At 35.9% G+C, this 15,548-nt stretch overlaps 1 protein-coding gene and 1 long non-coding RNA gene across 2 annotated transcripts in view; one reads left to right on the top strand and one right to left on the bottom strand.

Moving 5' to 3' along the window:
- The window catches only part of unc80 (unc80, NALCN channel complex subunit), a 46,326-nt gene that overhangs the window by 12,800 nt on the left and 17,978 nt on the right, over positions 1–15,548 (bottom strand). Inside the window, exons 21-43 of the mRNA XM_086910293.1 lie at positions 14,795–15,154; positions 12,715–13,141; positions 12,509–12,632; positions 12,259–12,451; positions 11,957–12,098; positions 11,732–11,841; positions 11,459–11,649; positions 10,990–11,199; positions 10,613–10,748; positions 10,073–10,342; positions 9,619–9,873; positions 8,126–8,615; positions 6,806–7,430; positions 6,482–6,662; positions 5,666–5,844; positions 5,300–5,548; positions 4,517–4,790; positions 3,645–3,952; positions 2,923–3,348; positions 2,557–2,775; positions 2,174–2,319; positions 1,681–2,008; positions 651–971 (exon numbers count right to left, since the gene is read on the bottom strand). Coding sequence (XP_086766419.1) covers positions 651–971; positions 1,681–2,008; positions 2,174–2,319; positions 2,557–2,775; positions 2,923–3,348; positions 3,645–3,952; positions 4,517–4,790; positions 5,300–5,548; positions 5,666–5,844; positions 6,482–6,662; positions 6,806–7,430; positions 8,126–8,615; positions 9,619–9,873; positions 10,073–10,342; positions 10,613–10,748; positions 10,990–11,199; positions 11,459–11,649; positions 11,732–11,841; positions 11,957–12,098; positions 12,259–12,451; positions 12,509–12,632; positions 12,715–13,141; positions 14,795–15,154 — 6,164 coding nt within the window. The remainder of the gene's footprint in view (positions 1–650; positions 972–1,680; positions 2,009–2,173; positions 2,320–2,556; positions 2,776–2,922; positions 3,349–3,644; positions 3,953–4,516; positions 4,791–5,299; positions 5,549–5,665; positions 5,845–6,481; positions 6,663–6,805; positions 7,431–8,125; positions 8,616–9,618; positions 9,874–10,072; positions 10,343–10,612; positions 10,749–10,989; positions 11,200–11,458; positions 11,650–11,731; positions 11,842–11,956; positions 12,099–12,258; positions 12,452–12,508; positions 12,633–12,714; positions 13,142–14,794; positions 15,155–15,548) is intronic.
- LOC147658667 (uncharacterized) lies at positions 1,670–4,965 on the top strand. Its single transcript, XR_015292628.1, has 2 exons — positions 1,670–2,024; positions 4,528–4,965. It is a non-coding gene; the product is annotated as an uncharacterized LOC147658667 (long non-coding RNA).

Genomic DNA, 15,548 nt, shown 5'->3' with positions numbered 1-15,548 from the left:
GCCTAATTATTACTCCGCTACTATTATTAACTCTTTAATATCTAAGTTTGCGAGGCATGAATCACTTAATTGTGTAAGTAGACCTTAATGAAGACTTTGTTTAATTCATTGTAAATTAGAATTTATTTATTAATTGAAATATTCGAAAGATTTAAGATTTGATTTGATATCTCACAATTTGAAATATTATGCCTAGATTAAAACTTTTATATACATTGTGTGTTATATAATTGTTTGTAAAATAGTTTGTGCTTAAAATGTATTTCAAATTTTCAATGTTATTGCTTTTTATTATTATTAGAGTTAAAACTTTTAAATTACATACATGTAATTATTTTTTTGTCTCTATGAAAGTCAATAATAATAATTTATTAAAAAATTTTAATTTTTAATAAATTACGAAAATAAAAAGTTTGAAATCAATCAATTTGACTTTATGGATAAATTTTTAATATCAATATCGTTATAATTTTAACTTTACGAATAACTTTTATAATTTTGTAAGTAGAAAATTTTTAATTTCTAATTAAAAATTCAATATACCTATTTATTTATACGTATCTTTAGTTTAAAAATTAAATTTACAATTGTTAGATATAAATAATATTGAAAGAATTAAAAAATTAAATGGAATGATATTAATATTATACCTGGCACGTGGTTAATAGCGCTTTCAAGTATTGAAAATGCGCGATGTAAGGACATTTGACCAACGTTTCGTAAACTCCCTTCAAGAGGTCGCTGGCGGCAGCCCAATCGGTATTTCTTCTGATAGAAGCTTTCTTGTGTATTTTACTGAACGTTTTGTCCAATCTTCGTAAAATGTTCGTCAATGCTGGTCTCATATCGTCGCTGGACCAATCGGTCGAAGGTAAAATATCGTTCATATATCTTCTTAAACCGCGACAACCCATCGTGCTTGCATCGTATGGAGATATTTTCAAAAGACTGTGTGCAATGTCCGCTAATCGCTGTTAACGAACCATGACATTGTAGTTCCATTAAGTTCCATAAAGTTTCTTACTTTACATTATAGCAACAGTGTGTTTCATTTTTCACGTAATATATACTCTGATAAATACTTTGAAAATTTTTAAATATTTACAATAGAATAGAATCTTTTAGGAAAATTTTTAAAATTGAAAATTTACCCATAGCAATAGTTTGCAAAAGAAGAATTTTTAAAATTATATTTTTTATGCATTCTAATCAAAAAATTTCTCAAAATTAATAAAGTAATAATTGAACTGATCTTTTCAGATCAAGATTCTCTGAAATTTTTTTATGAAAAATTTCTTTTTTAAAAAATCATTTATAATAGATTCTTTTTTTTATAACCTTTTCACAAGAAAGATATAATATACTAGAAATATAAACTCGAAATCTGTTTAGCTGAAGAAAAGTATATTATTTAATAGCTAATTAATTTAGAATTCATATATATATATCTTAAGACAAAATTCTGAAAAATTTTATTTTTCACAATTTTTGTAACATTGACTCAGAAAATGGCCATTCAATATCGAGAACTCTTTAATTTCAGTTTCTGAAGAATTTTTTATTCTCAAATATATTCGAATCCTTAAGAAAATAACTCTTAAAAAAAAATTTTTAATTTTTCAAATTAATTGACCAATAAATTTATATAAATTTTCATCAACAATCGAAGGGAACACTTACTATGTGACACTTGGGATCCAGCAATTCGATCGTCTTCCCATCCTGAGACTTTTTATTCAATTCCACCAAACGTGTCGAGCATCGAGCCACGAAATCTCCTACCATGTTCAACAAAGTGTCACGCGGTCGGCGAAACTCATTTTTATGACAACTTTCGGCATCGTCGTTGTCCCGATCGTAGAATGTTCGAACCCTGGAATGTTCTATGTACTTGGAGGTATGAGTTTCGTCCTCGAAGTCGAAGCCAGGGGAATATGGCCCCTTGCCGTAATTTCGTTGGCTGGAACCTTTGTGCTCCGGACTCGACTTTTGCGGCCCGTTGTAATATCTGAGAAGGTATCGAGGTAAGGATGGAAAAATTTCCTTAATTATTAAATTCATTTAATTACTTTCACCAGGATTTATTGTTAATATTCAAAAAAGTAAGATTCTGAATTGATTTGACTTTTAAAATATCGAGATTAAATTTTTTGAAATTGATTGTAAAACTTACTTCGTTAATGCCTCAGAATTATTCACTAAAGTTTTCACAGCCACTGCCAATTGATGTATTATTTCCTTCTCGGTTTTCCCTTCCTTGTTGTAAGTCGGGGATTGTATTTGTTGAACGTAGCAAGGCAGTATCGCTTCCAGAATAATCTGTTGGATTAAGTAAAATGAAGTAAAAGGTTCGCTTATGCTAAAAATTTCTGATATCATTCAACTTTTAATTTCGATTAAATTCAAATATTAATTGATTCGAATTCGAAAATCTTTTGATTTCAATAAAATTGTATTCTTGGAATCTTGAAAATATATAATTTTTAATTCAATCTCAAGTAGGAAGGAAATTTTATTGACACAAGGGTTAAATTTAATTATTTGACGTGATCTCACCAACATTTGTTGACCTCTGACAGAATCAGGCGCGTAAGCTATCACCATCACGCACAGAGATATGCAGTCTAGCACGGTGACCATTTCGTTCTCGTCGTGATAACAAAAATCAATGGCTTTCAAAGGCTTCTCTTCTTTCACCAGTTCATCTATGTTCAAAGGATCGGGCGATGGAGTTTCCAGGCTCAACAGTAAATTAAACAGACACGTAGAGGGAACCTTAAAATAATTTATCATTGAAAACCTTTGCTATCATTAAAATTTCAAAATGACGATTAATTTATTAATAAGAAAAGAAACAAGTAAAACTATAATATAATAAACAACAAAAAAACAATAAGAATAAATCATAAAGTAAGAAAGTACCTTGTGCGCCTCTCCATGGATGCTCGTCTCATCCGTGTCCAATATGGTGGAAACGCTGCCGAACATTTGAAGGATAAACGGTTTCCTGTTCATGAGATAGAACTGTTTTACAGCGTACTCGACGGTAGTTGTGACCAATTTGTTCGTCTGATGGGTGGAATATAGTTGCAGCAACGTTGGCATAATTAGCAAATAACCGTTCGTTGAGAATATGTTCTTGAAATTGTGGGCCGCGTTTATGTACGTGGCGATCACGTAGCGCAAAATGCAGGAATCCTCGCTGTGAAGAATCACCGCACCGTTTAAAACGTTTAAGAACAGGTGAATGTCCCCTGAATAGGCGAAATTCCCCGCCATCGCTTCGAACATCCTCGCGATCAGCTTCACCCACATAAACTTGTGCATCACGTCCAGGCCAAGGAGCTCCTAGGCAAACCAGAGATCTCATTTGCATTCAACTGTCAGTATCGATTGTCATTATTATTTCGATAGATGCGAGTTAAATGACATCTTGCTTCGTGTAATTTTCTTGCCTTAAATATTTTGCTTACGACAGGATAGCATTGCTAGGCCATCAAACGTATTCCTTTATTTTAACTCAATCAAGATTTTGTAATCAAAATTATATACATATGGAAATTATAAATTAAATTATCATGTGTGCAACGATTATTCGTAATTGTAATTTATAATGTCGTTGATGAAATTTCGATTCGACTCACCCTGCCAATCTCGCCACCTTTGTACAAATCCAAGTCTGCTTCTAGAGCCCTTCTCGGGAAGGAAGGCAGCTTCATCAGTTCTTCGTGAAGGAAAACCACTCTTTGCACCACCATATCGACGTTTTTCAATATAGCCCAGGTTAGCAAAACCTTGCCAATTTCCACGAACTTGTGGACCAATTCCTGACGCTGCAAAGCGTTGAACGCGTCCTCCGGCTTCATGTGAACCAGTTCGATCTCCGAAAATTGGGATCTGCCTTTGAAGAAGTAGTAATCTCGAACGTACGACGACGAATTCCGAATTTGATCTATAAATATAAGTTATAACACGTTTTCACAAGGATAAATTTATCCTCTTTATATATGTAATTAAAATTAAAATTGGGAGATCCATTTGGAAGAAAAGTGACCAGTGTCAGTGTGATGTCTGAGGAGCTTATGAATATAAAGTTTCATTCAATTTACTTTTCTTTTTCAATTTCAATTCAATTTAGATTTTAGTAATGTTTAAACTGTAATTGTTATAATGTTAAATTGTAACAATTTCAGATTTTAGATATATCACTATATATATTCTAGTAATTAGATCAGACTGTAAGTTTCTTTCCGTTACAAATACGAAAAATAATGAAATTTATTAAAGAAAAAAAAAAGTGCACATTTCTTCACAATGTTCGTCTATCTGTAACAGGACAAGAGAGAAGAAAGCTAATAATCCACGTTCCAATTATAAGAATTATGTGTGTATTAAATTCTTTCATAAAAAATGAAAAATAAATTGTATAATTTTTTAAAAAAATTAAAAGTAAAAATAATTGAAAGTTATATAAAAGTTATATATGTAGTAATTAGAAGATGTGATTAGTACAAACGTGTTTTGTAGTCAACAAGGAAGTACTCTTTGTGTTTCGATTCCTCGATGCCAAAAAAGTCCAACGATTCTCGAAGTATCTGGCAAAATTGCGTGTCTTCCTGGACCGGAAACTGAGAAGGGATTCCTCCCGCGTCCGGATCTTGAGGACCGTGGACCACGATCCTCTTTGCGGATGGAACGTTCGCAGTTAACAAAATGGAGGCGTCACACTGCTCCTTTCGCAATATTTGTTTCAAGTCTTTGAACATGATTCCATGCACACTGTGCACAACCTGTAAACAAGAATTTTTTAATCCATTTGCAATTTTTTATTTAAAGAAAAGTGACTTATTCTGTTATATGTATAAAAAAAAATGTAACAAACAGTTCTGAACAATACTGCGAATGAAAGTTAAAATGGAAGATATTCATTTTTTGAATGAATATATATTTTTAAATTACTTAAAATTTTAATTTTTAACTTTTATTGTTTTTTCTTTTAAATTTTTGCTGAATATATTTTAATACAGTCAATTTATTACTATGAATTTTTAGATTGCTAATTAATAACAAATATGAAATAAGAGGAAGCAAATTTAAAAATTATATTTGTGCAATTGCAGCAACAAAATTAACAGAAAAATAGATTATTCTGTAATAATCAATTTCAATTCTCTGGATAAAATGCACAATTTAATAAACAAACAACCACTTTTTTCTATTATCGTATTTTGAAAATTTAATTTTTAATTAAATGACCGATAAGAAAAATTATATTTAAGCTCGATTTAAGTTTAATCACCATCCACAATATAGAAAGCGCAGTTCCAATCAACTTTTGTCCTTCCTCGTGCGGGGAACGGGCGTAAAACATTACGTATCCAATGATATAATTGTACAATGCAAAAGCGGCTTGCTGAGGCAGTTTTGGCACGAATCGAATTAGATGCCTCAAAATTTTAAACATCAATTCCTGCTTCTCTCTGGTGAGACGTTCCAACATGTAGCGCAGAAACAGTGCACTGTCCTCCACCAAACAATTCCAGATCACCTGATAGTTAAAAAAAAAAAAAAAAAAAAAGAACACTTGCGTATGTTTCTTCTTCTTTTTTTTCTTTTTCTAAAAATAATTTCTCTCGAAAATAAATTCTGAATATCGTTTTTTTACTTGATATGCAACTTCGTAGACAGCGCTCCCATCGTCTGAGACGGCGGCGTCGTCAAGTAGGTGAATTATTTGTACAATGGCGGAGCATAAGGAAGAAGGGAATAACGAAGGCGCGGATTGGCTATGATGAGACGTATTTCTTGGGATAGTTTCGCCACCATCTTCGTCTCCAACATTTCCTTTGGGGTAGAAAAGAAGAAAAGAAAAAAGATACCATTTAACGTTTGTTTATAGACACTGTTGTTGAAATTTTATCAGGTATTTCTGTTCGTTTAGCCAGTGTAATTCACATTCTACTATGCTCTAACATTCATGTATTCTCTATATTTCTATTCTAGAATCAATCTCACTTAGATATACTTTTATTTCGTTATGTTATTTATATTAAGAAGACAGGTTCATGAGAGATCTCAACTATCTCGAAAGATAATAAAAATAAAGAAAAAGAGATATATTACAGACATAAATGAACGAACATTTCGAATAATCTATAAATAACCAATTTTTAACTTTGAAACTGTACGGTACATTACATACAGGGTGTCTCAAAAAAAATTTCAAGCAATATTTTTTTTTTCGTTACAACTTTGTTAATTAAGAACATGAACATTGAACACGAGACATAATCGACATATGCTGCTCGTAGCTTCGTTTATTTTCCAATATTTTTGTACATATAACGAAAGATAAATTCTCATCGAATCCGGATGTAAACAGCAAATAATATTTTTCCACGATTTTAAAATGAAACGATATTCGTTTGCAATAATAATGTTATAATAATAACAAAATTTGCAAAAACGGATATATACGTACCTTCATCGTGATCATCTCCAACAGGGCTCGGCTCGTACGCTGCCTGTACGGTAATCGGTATGGTAGTGATCAAAAAGTTTTCCCTTTCTTCGCGTTTCTTGTCGTCTTGTGCCTGCAAAGCCTTTTTTATGAGTTCAGTTTGTTGCTTCTTACGAGTTTTCGTTGCCGTCACCAGGGACCTCTAAGTAATAGTTGTAGTAAATTTCTACTTAATATCTACTAGAAAAATGTTTTTCTATAATAATTCTAACGTATCATTTTTATTTTATCTTATCTTATTTATTTTCTCTCTAAAACTTTTTTCAACGCTTATCTCGAGCTTACATGATGCTCCTGGTTAATGGTCACCTCCTCCACCTTCGTTTTCACCTGTGGCATCCAAGGCGGATCCACAACAGGCAACGACTCGATGCCGATTTTCGGCGAAGGCAACGTGAATTCTATGCCGGGTGGGGGGACCTTGAACGTGAGGTGGGCGCTCTCTTCCATGCGTGGCCACACTTGGTATCTCAGCTTCCACAACACTTGGAACCTTAATATCGCGTTTATCCGCACGCTGGTGCTGCTGTGGCGGAGGCCGTGGTGCATCAGCTCGCTGGCCTGATTCGGCGCGCGCACCGCCGCCACTATGAAAAGGGACGCCGCCGAGGCTGCCACCTCCTGGTTGGCCTCGAGCAAAAGCTCCCAGGCGACCGGCAGAACGTCCACGAACAATTCCTCCGTCATCACAACCGCACCTTTGACCAGGGTGGCGAGCGGTGCGTGAAATACCCCCTTCACCTGGGTCCTCAGGTACTTCAGGATCGCCGAATTCTCCTTGTCCGCCTCCCCCATGCTCGACTTCTTCGACGACTCCTTCCCCTTTTCCGAATCCTGGTCGGCCAAGTCCTTGGACGAGTCACGCTGGGCAAGTCTGCCCGATTGGGAACCCTCCATGTTCTTCTCAACCCTGTTGAGAAGATAAAGAAACGAGACGCGAGATTTTGCCACTTTATTGGATGTACACTTTCGATTCTAATTTTCGCATCTTAATTTTCAACGAGGAGCGTGATCGTTCCGATTTTTATGTAATCCAAAAATTGAAGATAAAACTGAAGAAATCGTTCGAACGATAGATCTTATGTTAGAACGAATAATTTGTGTTTAATCTCAATACAAAATTCCTTCAACATGTGTATATTAAAAATATAACAAATATTTTTGTTAAATTAATATATTAGAATTTTTTTCTCGTGTGATATTTGGTGAAACAGTTGTGTAGCGGTACTTCACAGAATCCATACGTATATCAGGTTTTGATGTTCAAGTAATTTATCTTTATCCATCAGAGAAAATGAACAGAAAACAGAAAGCAGAAAAACACTAATAAATATATATTAGAATGCGTAGACTAAATGTAAAAGTGCTCCACTAAGTCGTAAATAATACCGTTATCGGAGAAATTACTAGAAAAGTGCACATTTGTCCCGTCGGTAACGTATATTTCAACAAAACGACGATTTCCCGTCGGTAATGTGTTAATATCGATCCAAATTGTATTCCAGAGGACGAAACGGAACCGAGAAATATCGTAAACTTATTTACGAGTTTATAGAGCGAGCACCGTCTGTTTTCACGAATTAAGTATACGAAAATAAAAATTACTTGTACTTCTTTCCCACGCTGTCTTTCCTCCTCACAGGAGAGACCTGGGTGCTGGCCTGCTCCGAAACTTTGCGGCTCCGCTTCTCCTTTTTGCCCGCCTCCTTCTTATCCGTGTCCAAGTCAAACATCCCAGTCCCGTTCAATATACCAAATTCCTCCCCGTAGATTTTCCTTATGGACTTGATCAATCTGCTGCACGCGCGCATTTGCCGCCTGTGGCAATACGGGTGGCAGAAATTCTGATGGGAGCAGTAAAAGTTGAACGAGTTTGCGAACTGCGCCAACACTTTCATCCAGGGGAAATTTTTATTGGTCTCGTCGGTTTCGTTACTGTCGCTCGGGCTCTCGGGTGGCTGGTCGTCGATCAGAATTCCGGGAGACTCCTCCCCGCTAATCTCGCCCCCGAAACCGGGCTCTGACGTGTCGCTTCTGTCCGACAACGAGCTCACTTTCCTCTTTGACTGTATCGAATCCGCCCGTTTCACCGTATCTACGTTGTTAATCGTTCAAGTTGTAATCTCGTCGTTTTATTATATAAGACAACTTTCGTTCAGGAAGGTTCAGTGAGGTAATTCACTAAGCGTTTATTTAATTGTGCAAATTGATTTGTATTGTGTATTTTCATAATTTAAGACGGTTCTTTATAATTAAGATGTAAAAATGGAAGAAAATTAATTATTAAAAAATTATAATTTTGTAAGTGTCAAGAAAAGTTCCAGGAAATGTATTTATTTTTTAAAATCTTCAAATTCTTAAATACAGTGAAGGAAAATATGTAATTTTATTGTAAATAATTAAAAATTTTCCGATAATTCTTCAAAATTATTGTATCTTTGTTATTATGAACGAAAGTATACGTACGAGGCGTTTTGACGTTGCAATTTTCTATACAATTGATAGTATTAATTTATTTCACATTGCCACGATTTTTTTGAAAGAGCGTCGAATTGAAAAATTTTCCCCAAGTTTTTAAAATATTCGAAATACAAAAATTGATAGACGAAATCTGATCGAGGCTCATTTATTACGAGCAAAAATTTGCATTAGAAGAAGCAAGACAGAGAGTTGTATCTCCGTCATACCGTCTTTTCATAAAGATATTAAATCAAATCATATCAAATTGTCACATTCGATGTGACGAAAGAAATTTACCGTAGATATTAATTTCACAATCGAGGCAAAATTTAAACCAATAACACAGAACACTATCAATTATACAAAAAAGAGACATCCCAACACCTCACATTTGCATAAAATTTTTCTTCTTGTCTATTTCACACATATTCGTGAAATTCTTTTAAAAGTATTAAACAAAGGTGTTAAAAAATTATTCGTTGAATTACAAGTAATTTAATCTCGCAATAGATGAGGCAATTGTAATGGTAACTCGACAAATAATCGATATTTCTTGCACCAATTTTTCATCAGAATCAACTGTTTAAGAAAGAATTTCACGAATATGATCAAGATTCGTATCTACGGATAATACTTACAAGCCTCGCACTCGGTGTCCTTCCCCTCTTTAGTACCGCGTCGAAGTTTCAAACTCCTTTTCTTAAACGAACCAGTCGCGTTCTCAGCGGTACCACGACGAAGAAGTAGTGGCCGACTTTGCGGTGGTTGCACGCGTTTCGCCTTCTCTTTTTCGGCACTTTGAAAATCTTCCCCTTGAATTGTAACAGTTGATTTACTACTACCTTCTGACTCATTGTCAGGCTCATAAAGGACAAAACTGATCTTGCGTTCCGCTAAAAATGTGATTCAGCCTGATTAAATTAAGGGAATCGAACGTGTAACCACGATTTCCTCCATTATCAAAAATGATTAAAACGATATTTCTCTTCGTTTAACAGTCAACTATTATATCTCTTATATACATACATACGTACATACATACATATATATATATGAAACGTATATTTTCCATTTCGATTCTTGCGTACTTACGGGCCACTTCTCGATCACCTACGATCGACTGAAGACTTTGGGCCGAGGTTTGAGAATGGCCCATCGACGAAAGCGCCATGCTCCATCTTCGATTCGCTTCCCTGCTATACATTCTTTCCCACGGTAGTGGACGTTCCTTGGTAAGCAGTTTATTAAATTTCGGCAACGTTTGATAAGTTTCTCTTAGGAACGCTGTCACCTCCAGAAGTAATATACACGCGGTAAGGCGTAACGCTATTGGACACTGAGATCCGTAGCCGTTTATGCTAGCTAGAAAAGAATAATGACATTTTTATCTTTTGTGACTTTTAATTCGAATAATTGTGTATTGTTTAAAATCGTTTCAACAATTATCTTTCGTTCGTCCAAATGATTGATTGATTGATTTCGTTAAATTTTTTTGAAAATTTTCATTTTACAACAATTGTTTAAGGATCTGGTAAAAACGAGTGAAATGTAGCTTGCTCTTTCTGACAACAAAATAATCGATTAATCACGATAAATGAATCGATATTACACAATATATTTTTGAACAATCACCCTCGTCGAGAAAGTCTTCTTCCTCGTCCTCCGTGATTAAATCTCTCTGTTTACTTTCATCGGATACCATTGCTATCACTTGATCAAAGTTTTGCTTGTCTTCCAACAATAATTCCTCCAATCTTGCCCCAATTGCCTATTAAATATAATTATCGTTCAATAACTTTGCCTTAACTTTCTTCTTATCATCATTAAATAATATTAATACAGAGCTTCGAACGATCTACGATAATAAAAGTTTAGATTACGAGTTCTCTTTTGTTTCCATAAAACCGTTTAGATCAAAGTTTTCCTTTAACGCTCTCCGTTGAATACTCGTATGTACAATTATTTATTTGTTACCATTCATCTTGTACTATATTTCATGATAATTGTACCTCTGCCCATTGGTAAAACAATTTTCCAGCTGTACGTTGGAGCACGTGGATTCGCGACACAGGTGTACTCCGATTGTTAATTGGGACCGAGGGCCGAAACATGGGCAAGTTCATTTTCATCCAAGTGGGCCACTGTCCCTTGTTACACATGTGAACAAAATGGGCGCACTCCAATAGGAGAGACGCTCGCGCCACCACTGGTGCATAAGGCTACAAAGAGAATACATATATGGCGATCTTTTATATTTATCACTCGATTTTTCAATATTTTTCCAACGTTTCTTGGTAAAATTTAATCTAGAATTTATCTGAAACGTCAATACTAAAAAATTGATAATCGATAACGAAAACTGAAGGATTAAATAAAAATAACGGTTGATAGAGTTGGGCAATTAAATTTTACCAAAAGAAAAATTGACGGTTGACTGGTCGTAGTGATCGATAATTTGAGAAATAAAATATTTTTTACAAGATCTAAGATTGCTGCCATTAGATAGTGATCAGGAACCGAACCCGGTTGGCATGTCTCCAGTAGAAACGAGAATCTTAGCATTCCATCGTAGACGGCATTGCGGGGAACCAGCCTTCTCTCTTTCAACACCACGAACTCTGACTCTCTGGAAGCCTCGCCGAATTCCATGGAATTCCTTCTGCTGAAATCTGTTGTACCAATTCGAATCTTTCTGTCGACACGAAAATAAAGAGGACATAATCATTCGTGTAATTTGTCAAGCAGACTTACAACTTCCTGGCGCATCCTCCAAACTCTCCTTCTTCTTACTCTTCCCGAAACCGATCTTGTTCAACTGATCCTCCATTCGACGTTTCGCCTTTTGAAAAGTTAGGCCCACTCTGAGGAAGCGTAAGTTTGTATTCAAAAGAAAAAAGTGTCGATTTCCAACGTTCACGTTTTTCAAAAAGAGGAAAGGATTCAGAGATCTTGGCTCTTCTCTCCCCAAAAACTCACCCACGTCCAGACCTAGACGCGCTGCGATGATGGCCATAGTGAAAACTCGATTGCCTGACGAAGCTGCCATCTGTCGGCGATTCGCTGCTTTCGTGACTATCCGTAGAATCAGTTCTACCATACTCTTTTCGAAACCAATTGACTAAAATTAACCAATGAAAATTATGAACAGATACATCCGTTATTATTTTCGTTCCAGATCGAAACTTTCTTTTAAGGACAGAAAATATTTCGAATTCTGGAATTCTCAATTCAAATTATTCTTCTCGTTTCTCGTAAACTAGAAACTTATGTATATATACCTATGCCACCGATTTGAAAGCGAGTCGATTTGCGAATTTTGCCAGAGCTCATAGGCTCTATTCCTAAATTCCTCTCGCTTTGTCGGGGTGTGAGTATGTGGTGTTTCTTCTTCAAATTTCCCAGAGGACTCTGGCTGATCTTCGCGTTCTCCTCGCTCAGCTCGGTCTCGAGAAGGCTCTGCATGAACGCGAACTATATATTACATAAAGCGAAGGATCTAAACGTCTCCCGTTATTTCTGCGCACGTACCGCACACGTGGACGAGGTGCTCCTCTTTTTGAGAAAATATTTTCGCGTCCCTCTGTCGTCCATCGTGTAACACGTATCCCCTCCCATATCGGCATGCTCTTCTAAATCCGATTGGTGCATGTGCCTAGTAACAAAGTGGACGAAACAAATATTTCTCGCGATTGAATGAAAAAGGTAAGGAAGAGAGAATTGAAATTCTTGCTCACCTAATCACGCGAGTCGTCTGAACGTTGCTGTTGCACCTCTTGTTAGGTCTGTCGGCCGAGTCGAGGATCCCGCTCAGAGCCACTCTTCGAAACGCGCCTCCATGCACCTCCTTCACGTACGACATGAACTGTCGAACGTCGCAGTACAGGTAGACGTTCTCCTGCGACTTCAACTCCTTCATCGACTTCACGAAACGGGTGACCAACGCCTTGAACACATAGTTGAAGATTGGGCCCTCTATGCCACGTGCCGTGTGTCCAGCCGATCCGTAAGAGGCGCCAGCGGCGCCCGCCGCGACCACGGCTCCCGCGCCAGGAGTCGCCGAGGAGCTTCCACCTCCGCCACCCATGAGATTCGCTCCGAAATTCGTCGCGTAGCCACCCTGCGAGCCGATCTCAGGCGACTTGCTCGACCCTCGTTTCTGATCTGCAAAAGGTATTCGGTTTAATTTTTGGCAGCTCGGGTAGTAGCAATGGGATCGAGCGTCTCGCGATAAAGTTGAGAAAGTTTGTTCGTTCATAAACTGTGAGTGATTGTGATATTGTTTTGATCGTTAAAATAAAAGTGTAAGAATATTTTAAGCGTACTTTAAATATCGATAAACTAATTGAAAAATATTACCTCTCTATGATAATTGATGAACTTGCAGCAAGAATTTTAGAAATCAACTGCGACTTGTAAACTCTATCTAACCTATATTTTATTTGGTGTAGAAAGTTTTTTTTTTATATTAGTTTAATATTAGTTTGTTTCTTGAAAAGCGAACGAATTTGGAATATTATTCCTGTACGTGTTTCCAGCCACACAGTGCAGATGAAGTATATCGAAATATTAGGTTAGGTTTCGAACAAGATTCTAAAATTCGGGTCTGGAAATGAGAATCTTGAAAATTAGGTAGACTGAAATTGAAAGTCGAAATAGAATTAGACGTTTGAATGGCAATGGATAAAGTGAAAAAAATTGGAAAAGGAGGATGAAAAGATACAATGTTTGAAAATGTGACGAATACTACGATAATCGTGTACGACAATGTGAATTTTAATGCACTATTGAAAAAAGTTTTAATGGTGGTCTGCAAAGAGAATAATTCGTTCTTTTCTGAAACAAAGATGAAATCTTAAGATTGTCTAATTTATTATAAAACACTGCCCTCCTTACGAGTGTTGAAGTGGATTACTTTGACTCGTTGGAAAATTATTGGTAAAAAATTATTGATAATGATGTTCGAAATATCCATAAATTATTATTTATTTGAAAAAATTTACAAAATTTTACGCGATATCTGCTACTTCTATGCATAAATTATTTAAAATTTTTCTATTTGAATATAATCAATTATCATATAAATTAATATCAGAAGAGAAGTGTTTAAAAATGTTTATAATTATGTAAAATATGCAAAATATATATATATAAATATATATTTTTGTGAAAAAATTCTACTGCTAATATAAATTTCTCGAATGTTTCAAAATCCAATAGAGAAATAAGGAGGGCAGAACAGATCTGAGGAAGAATTACTCGTTTTTAAAAAGTTTCCCTCTCCAGTAGAATCAAATGATGTAAAATTTTTTAATTTACATAAATTATATCGCCTTTACAAAAATTAATCTAAATCGAAACATGAAATCTTCATTCCAACCGATTATCACTTGTTTAAAATGATATTCAATTGCCCGATCGAAGTGTCTTTTGATCATTGAAGAAATTTCGCGATTTCAAAATAAAACACAGCGTCGTGTCCCTATTCTTCTTTCTATTGGAAACGCCAAACCAAATTAAAGTTTATGAAAAATTAAAAGCTCGACTCGATCCCATCGCTACCGTCAACAGTTTAGCAAATTCTGGCTAATATCGAAAATCAAGAGTAACAAAACAACGAATATATATATATATATATACACACACACACACACACATATATATATATATATTCACAGCCGTATATAAATAGCCGAATGCAAAAAATCTCCCCCTCCCCCAAATTCGAAAATAAATTTTGCATGGCAACGGTCAAAAGCGTGATGCGCCACCCTTCGTTCCTCTCGATTTACTCACTAAGTGGTGATAATAACGAACTTGGATCCACGCAGAATCCGACCAACGCGTGAAAGAATTCCAGAACGTCGGGTATCGGCTGCTCCCGCACCATCGATCTGAGGAAACGGGAGAACTGCCTCGAGCTTGCCCTGTGCAATTTGGCCAGGATCGTCTGGCCCTGGGTCCGGCAGAAATCGGCCTGTTGCCCCCGTATACCCTCCGAGCAGTTGTGGGGGCAGCCCAGATGCTTCACCACCCTGATCACGCAGTTCATCAGAAGATTGTGGGACGAGGCCTTGGGCTCGGAAGGAGGGTTGTCTTGTCGGTGGTACTCCTGCTCGTTCTCGGGGGACTCCTTCTTCTTCCCACCCTCCCCCCTTTCCACGGCCGTCGCCGATTCTGCCGAACGATCGAGAAAAAGGAAGGAACCAGGCTGTCAGAATTGGATATGTGGATATATGTGGAATAGAAGAATTCTATTCGTGTGAATACACCTATGGCCTAGATGGAAAAGTTAGTGGTATAACGAATCAATTATTTTGATACCCAAACAAATTCAATTGGATCTGTTATAAAATCTTTTATAAAATAATATAGTTTTCTTTAAAGCCGAGACTGACTGACACAATTTTACTTGTGAAAAATTAAATATTACAAAATATATTAATCCAATTTTAAATAATAACGAGAAACGAAATAGGATTTTTTATTTTGAATGGTAATTCAATACGTTGTTAAACTCAATATAAGATATTGGTATTATTTATTTATCCTCTTTATGTGTTTTTATAAT

This window comes from Apis florea, unplaced genomic scaffold (assembly GCF_048593485.1).
Source record: "Apis florea isolate Af1SG1 unplaced genomic scaffold, ASM4859348v1 contig_1789_pilon, whole genome shotgun sequence".
Lineage (NCBI taxonomy): Eukaryota > Metazoa > Arthropoda > Insecta > Hymenoptera > Apidae > Apis > Apis florea.
The sequence above is the reverse complement of the archived record's forward strand: the minus strand, read 5'-3'. Positions and strand labels throughout refer to the sequence as shown.